At 43.9% G+C, this 7,172-nt stretch overlaps 1 protein-coding gene across 3 annotated transcripts; it reads left to right on the plus strand.

Moving 5' to 3' along the window:
* Positions 1-2: 2 nt before the first annotated feature.
* On the plus strand, positions 3-6,920 carry LOC125529227 (zinc finger CCCH domain-containing protein 55-like; the record flags this gene model as incomplete). Of its 3 annotated transcripts, none has more annotated exon segments than XM_048693634.1 (6): positions 3-123; positions 1,112-1,210; positions 1,815-1,976; positions 2,916-3,540; positions 4,067-6,473; positions 6,555-6,920. In XM_048693634.1, coding segments are annotated over 3 exon segments (2,970 nt in total). In that variant the 3' UTR covers positions 6,585-6,920.
* Positions 6,921-7,172: the final 252 nt, after the last annotated feature.

Genomic DNA, 7,172 nt, shown 5'->3' on the forward strand with positions numbered 1-7,172 from the left:
CCCCGCCGGAGACGGCGCCGGCGAGGGCCCCGTGAACCGAGTAACGTCTTCCTCGCCCTTCTCGTCAACCCCGCGGCGCACCCCGCCGCCGCCCTCCCCGTCGCCGTCTCCAGATCCAAGAAGGTGAGCTCCTCTTCCTACTACTACCCCCACTGCGCTTGTTAGCGGTATCTTCTGGGAGATATATGGCCGGTTGCTGATGGAGTTCTGGGTGATTAATTTGACTCTGTATTCCAGATCTTTGGAAACTGGGAACGCTATGGTCTACTGCGTGCTGGCTTGCGGTTTATGCGTCGATTTGGTTTTGATGCGGTGTTAATTTGCCGGTAGAATATGCGTAATCTTGGCTGTGAGTTTGTCCGCTATCTGTTCTGGGGTTTGGGTTTAGTGAGCACGGAAGAGGGGATTTTTTTTTGCCCACCCACCTCAAAGTTGAGATCTTTAGATGCCGTGCTAATTTTCCGGTATGATATGCGTAATCTTGGCTGCGAGTTTATCTTGTATCTGTTCTGGGGTTTAGTGAGAGGAGCTCGTTTTGCTGTTTGATGAACACAAGTGCACCCCAAAGTGGAGATCTTTACAGCTTGGTCTCGGCAACACAATGGTTTTCGGATTCGCGTGAGATAGTTCTGTGAGCTGCGGATGGTGGGCTAAGTCTTTCCTTCCTTCTTTCTTTGTAGGTATATAAATCACTTGTGAATAATATTGTTTATATATATTTGGATTAGGTGTCGTGTTGTGGCTGTGTGGATGTATTGCTGAATTTATTTAGTTTGGGGTGTGGATACCATATCGTGCATGTCTGTAACGGGTCTTTAGCCTTCAAATGCATGCGCGACCTAAAAAGTTGTTTCGTTGCCCGTAATGCGTAGTTCTATGTACAATGGTCCTATTGACATTGTTCTTTTACTGTTTACATAAATGTCTGAGGTATAAAGTGCCTAGATTTTTCCCATGAATCCATGATCAGTTATGTCTATGTTCTGCTTGTTTAGGTTGTTAGTTTATCAGTTCCTCTTGTGGCATATGTTGGTCAGTTAGCAGTTTGTGTTGTTTAGACCCATCAAAGAAGTTGTTTTGGGTTTTAACAGTTTTTTCTTCTCTTTGTCAGATGGAAAATAAGTTGAATATAGTTCAATGATTTCTGTTGGGACATCAGACGCTCTGGAGCCGTTCTGTCAACTCAGGACAACTTGGGGTACAGTTTCAGGTATGTACTTCAGTGTCACATCTCATTTTATCCTTTCTCTAGGAGCAAGCGTGGATCTTTTTTTTATTTGTTTGCACACCAGCATGATTCTGTGGGCCACCATAATTAGCTTTGTTTGCCATCCTTCTAATAAATTATGGGATTTCTATGAGATATATAAATGCCAAACAAATGCAACTCAGCAGCATAATTTTTGTTGGTGTGGTTTTTCTTTTGGACCTTTCCTCCCCCTTTATTTGTGATGCCTTTGTTGTTAGCAGAACACAGCTACCACGTTTTAGTCATCTGTGATATGCAGAGACTGTTTTCTTAGAATCTGACTTAAATGTGCAGTTAAAGATGACCCAAACTATTGACAAAGTTGCAGTTAAAGATGACTTGATCTTGCAACCAAAGGTTTCTTTGTACCTATAGACTACAAGAAAACGTAATTTACTTGTTTGACTTTTAGAAGAACCAGCAAAGGTGGTCGTTTGGTACTTGGGTACTTTAAAAAATGTTGGCTTAGGGTTCCGATGTGCCTAGAAATCACTGGAAAACAATTGCAGTAGGGAAAAAAATAAAGGAATTCATGGGAGCTGATAGTTATCTTTCTCCTATGCAGGATTATGTAAATGCCAACTTTTGGAGTTTGTGCCCTTTTGGTTTAGTCATCAAGACACTAGCTAGCGATTATGTAAAGAGACAAATGAACTGTTAATTGCCACCAAGTTGGCGAAATCAATGGAACACAGCAATTGAGGGGAGACTAATGTCAGTGCCCAAGGTCTCTGCAGTCGGAGACAGTAAAAATTAAACTTTATATTCATCAAGTTTGGCAAAACCGCTGGACCAGAGTAATCGAAGGAGAAACTTCGACTCAAGTTGTTGATGCCGAAGATTTCTGTTATTGCTGCTTCAAACATCCGCTTGATAGGAAGCCCTAGATTTTTAGATTTAGCATTCTTGCAAGTGTAGAAAGAAAGCAGTGTTGTCCCTTGTTTGCCTGTAAAGTGTTTTTTGTAATTAGATAATTTTACATCAGAGTGTTATTTGTCTATGGATCTTGATTGTGACTTGTTCTGAACGAGTAAACAAGTAAAGATAATAATAAAGCATGATTGTGACTTGTTTGGCTTTGTGTGGATACCTGTTATTTCCTGTCTGGCTGTTTGGTCCCAGGCTCAGCAGTAAAATAAATCATGGATATTTACCATGCTTATATGTTTTTTGGGGGCAAATAAAAACTACTCCCTCCGAGGGAGTACATAGAAGCCAATTTTTTTATAGATCTTCTCTTCAGTGTGTCTGTACAGAACCCCTGTATCAAGCGTGAAATTTGAAATTTCTCAAAAAAAAGTGTGAAATTTGGAATGTACATGTGACATGACATGTCCCACATGTGATAGTTTTAAAATACTCTCAGAACAAATCCCCTACGAGTGAAAATCCATGCCCCTCTAGAACATGATTTTTTTTGTCGCTTGTTCTTCGATCGTACTTTGTTATACAACTGTCTGTCAGTTAAGTGCCTTGGCTTGTCATTGTATGTTTTGAGCTCATTCTGATCAAAAACTTTTGCACATAGGATGCCTTTATGCTTTGTCTGCATAATATTGAACCTGTCTTCCTTTCAGTCACTGCAACTACCTCTGTCTGTCTCGAGCTTATATTGTTGAATTAATGTTTTTTGGTTGACTGTATACATATTTTTTGACTATTTCAGAGAGAATCAGAACATTGTTGATTAAGCTGGAAGGGAGATCCTTATCAGGGACTATTTAACATCCGCAATTTCATCAGACTAATAAGGTTAAAATGGCTAGTGTTGCTAGGAAAGGGAGGTCCAAGTGGGACACACAGGAAATTTCTCCTGATATTGTTGAGATCAGTGAAGATGACTCTCCTCCTAAGAATACAGATGATCGCCGCAAAGATGTGATCCCTACTCAGGATCTCACAAATGATAATGGAAAGCGACTTGGTGAATCTTCTAACCTAAAACCTGATGCCTTCATGCACCAAGGCAGTACTGAATACGAGCAGGAACGCACTGATGGGTTAAATAAAGATGTCAAGGAAAGGCAATCTAAAGCGTCATCTGAAAGGTCGCATGCTCCTAGAATGGCTGAAGAGGGGCATAATAATGATGACTGGGGTAAGTTAGCTTCTTTGGAAAAGGCAACTGGTAACCAAGCTATGAGCAGAAATGCTGATGACAGAAGACGTGGAGATGGATGGGGCACAGCTGCTAGCCGTGGTTATTCTTCTAGGGTGCCGTCTGGTCCAGATGCATGGAAGCAGCGCACTCGCAGTCCATCTCCAAGAGGTGCTTGGAACAGGTCACGCAGGTACGGTTGAACAAGCAGTTACTTCCCTTCTTAGTGACTTTTTGAGCAATTAATTCCCTTTTTTGCGAGAAAAGTAACCAGCTTCTTTTACTGTGCATGTATTGATACTTTGGTTATGTGTTCCATGTATATTGTTTTGAAAAGCAACTTTTTGAGCTAATTTGGAGTTGAAGCTTTGCTATTGCTGGAAGTATCCAAGATAGAATTTGCGGGTATGCTGCAAAAGTAAATCAGGCTAGGGCCTACATGTCTTCATTAGGTTTACTTGTTGATCATCTCTACTTGTGCACAAGCACCATACCATATCATCTTCTTGGCAGTACGAATTAGAAGAAAGAACTACATCAGTTGGTTTTTATTATTTGTATTATACTGGCGGTCAACATCTATTATTCATTTTGATTTGCCAGATGATTTGTTGATTTAAGAAATCTTCTGGATTTCTACTAGAAGATGATTGTTTGAAATATTGTTGTAAGATTCAGTTCTATAGATTTACCTTTTCTCTGCTACATTTTTCTAACAGGAACAGAAGTGGCTCCAGAAGCAGGAGTAGAGAGCGAGTTAGAGGGAGGAGCAGAAGTCGAAGTCGGAGTCCTTATTTTGACCGTGGATCTGATTGGAGGGCTGAGAGAGGCAGAATATCTGGAGGGCCTTCTTTGCTCTGCAGAGATTTTACAGCTGGTAGATGCAGAAGAGGCTTGCATTGCAGGTTTCCTCATGAAGATGGTGGGCGAAGGCAGTTCGACGAGCCTTATCCCGCAGACTCGAGGGAAAGGTATGGCCATCAGAACAAGGATTTCATGGATCCACGAGAACCAGATGACTATGTACGGAGCAGGCAACCTCGAGGTCATTTTGATGAAGGTACTTGGGAAAGATCTGAACCCCGAAGAGATTACAGGTCTTCTGATCAATGCCATGAGTTTGTCAAAGGAAGGTGCAGCAGAGGTGCAAGTTGCAGATATGTTCATGATGAGTCCGCTTCTCATGCTGGATGGAGAGATGATGCTAGGGAAACAGCTCATGTGAGAGGTGGTCCTGATTCATCCTTTGGGAATAGGACAGAGCACCGTAGAGAACAAAAAAGGCCCTGTAAATTTTTTGCTGAAGGTCGTTGCCGTCGTGGTGAAACTTGTCCATATCTCCATGAGGAAGCTCCCCAGAGTCAAATGGGCCCAGGTGCATCTGATGAGCCTCCAAAATACAGTGGTGGGCGCACACCAAGAGGAAATTATTCGAATTGGGGCGAGGAAACTAATGCCACACATGCAGGTTCTCATATTTTATCCAGAGATGACAGGGAAAACCCTGGTTCTCAGCATACTGCCAGAAGTGATACTGGATATGGGTACAAAAACCGGCAATTGGAAGATGCTGGAAGGGATCAGTACCAGATAATTCCTCAGGAGGATTTTGGTTCACAAGGGCGAAACAAATCTGAAATGTCTGCTTCAAAACAGCCACAGTTTTTAAGTCCTATCCAAACAAGTGCAGATAGCATGAACAATGACAAGGTATCTGACATGGATGGTCTGAGTGCATCTGCTACCACTGGCAATTTGAGTATGCAAACTGGGATACATGCTGCTAATCTTTTAGGTGGGCAGAGCTTGAGCCAAATAGCGCAGAGCCAAGATGCAGTTCCTCAAACTTCTGGGGCACCAATTCATCCAGTCACAAGCCAGCAGCAGGATGCTACATCCATGGTGCCTTTTAATATCCAACCGCATGAAAGCAACTTTTCATTACATCCGAACAGGCAAGACCAGTTTAGCAACTTCTCATTACATCCAGACAGGCAAGATCAATTTGTAGCTTCTCAGGCAACTGCAAATAACTCAGCTCCTAGCATGCAGAATCAGCCAGTAGCCGCTCCTTATATGGGACACGGCCAACACAGCTACACTCTAGGTTCACAGGCATTGCCTGCATTTAATGGACATAATTTCAGTGTCGCTGGTCAAGTTCCGCAAGATCGCCCAACGCCTTTCTATGCTGGGCAGAGTCAGGCAACCGTTGACATGTCCAATCCTAACCAAGAGAGTGGTACTCACAGCATGCAAAACACACATAGTTTCCAGCCCGTTGCTCCAAATATGCAAGCTCACAGTCAAGCCTTGCAGGGGCTATCTGGAGTGCCTAGCCAAGATACCGGTACCCAAAGCATACAGAACGCACACAATTTCCAGCCTGTTGCTCCTCCATATATGCAAAGCCGGGGTCAAACCTTGCAGGGTTTATCGATATTGCCAAGCTCCAGCTCAGCTGATAAGCCTGGTGCTCCCCTTGTTCCTCCTAATGAGGAAGAAATTCGCCGTTCATTAACATCTCTGGCGGCAACCCTCATAATGCAGCCTGGTACAGTTGCTGGACTACAGTTGCCCCAGCCTATTCTGAATCCGAGCTTGATGGCCAGTTTGTCTGCTGTTGAACCCAGACAGTGGCCTTGGGCACAGCAGCAACAGGCAGGAACGACCCAACTCGCGCGGTCTGAACAGCAAGCTCCCCAGCAGACATTGCCGGCACCATCTACGGCAGTTGGTAGTAGTAATGGCAACAACCCAGCGCCCCAGTCGATCGGTCAGACTGCTGCGACATCAGTGGTTACCGCGCCACAGGCTGCAGAAAATAAGAAAGTAGAAGCCAAAGCCAAAGATAGCGATGGCGAGCAAGAGGGCGACAAGAATAAAAAGGGCAACAAGGAGGAGTCCAAGGCGCTGAAGATGTTCAAACTCGCGCTCGCAGACTTTGTGAAGGACGCGCTCAAACCTACCTGGAAAGAGGGCCAGCTGACCAGAGAGGTTCACAAAACCATCGTGAAGAAGGTCGTCGACAAAGTCACGAGCACGGTCGAAAACACCCCTCCAACAAAAGAGAAGATCGATGTCTACATGTCCTACTCGAAAGAAAAACTTAGCAAACTTGTACAGGTAGCTTCCTCGCCCACTATTACTCCTGTTGCCCACCTGGTACTTTGTTATGCTGGCTAACCGGTTTGGTTTGTGTGGCAGGCATATGTCGGCAAGTATGTCAAGGCGTAGCACCATCCCGCCGGCCAAAATGGCGACATCAGGCGTCTGTTTTTGTGCCTTGTGTGACAGGAAGATTGGAAGCAGGGTTTAGGTGGCAAGGGTTTCTTTTTGTTCTGTTTCAGGCGCCTTGTGCAAATGTTGCCTAGTGTTGTATCATCGTCTTCTCCTTTTGTACAACAACACCATTTGAAACATGAACCTTCTGTAGCGGTAGATAGATATAGGTTATGCAAAAGACGTGGGTCGGTCGTCGTCTTCATGAACACCCGGGCGTGTTCTGTGTTTGCATGCATGTAGAACTTGACTTAGCATGACTGCCAATTCAAACTATGTCCTCTGGTTGCCTGGTTGGTTGTTTGTTTCTTTAGCTTTTTCTCTGAAGGAAATGGCTGACATGTGTTGAGGAGAGAGTGGCGCCGGCGCTTACTATTATCTTTGGTAAATGGGGAAAATAAATACTCCCTCCGTTCCAAAATACTTGACTTCCATTTGTTAAAAAATGGATGTACCTATATACTAAAACATGTCTAGATACATTTATATTTTGACAAATGGAAGTCATGTATTGTGGAACGGAAGGAGTAGGTTGTGGGAACA

Source organism: Triticum urartu, unplaced genomic scaffold, assembly GCF_003073215.2.
Source record: "Triticum urartu cultivar G1812 unplaced genomic scaffold, Tu2.1 TuUngrouped_contig_5439, whole genome shotgun sequence".
Classification (NCBI taxonomy): domain Eukaryota; kingdom Viridiplantae; phylum Streptophyta; class Magnoliopsida; order Poales; family Poaceae; genus Triticum; species Triticum urartu.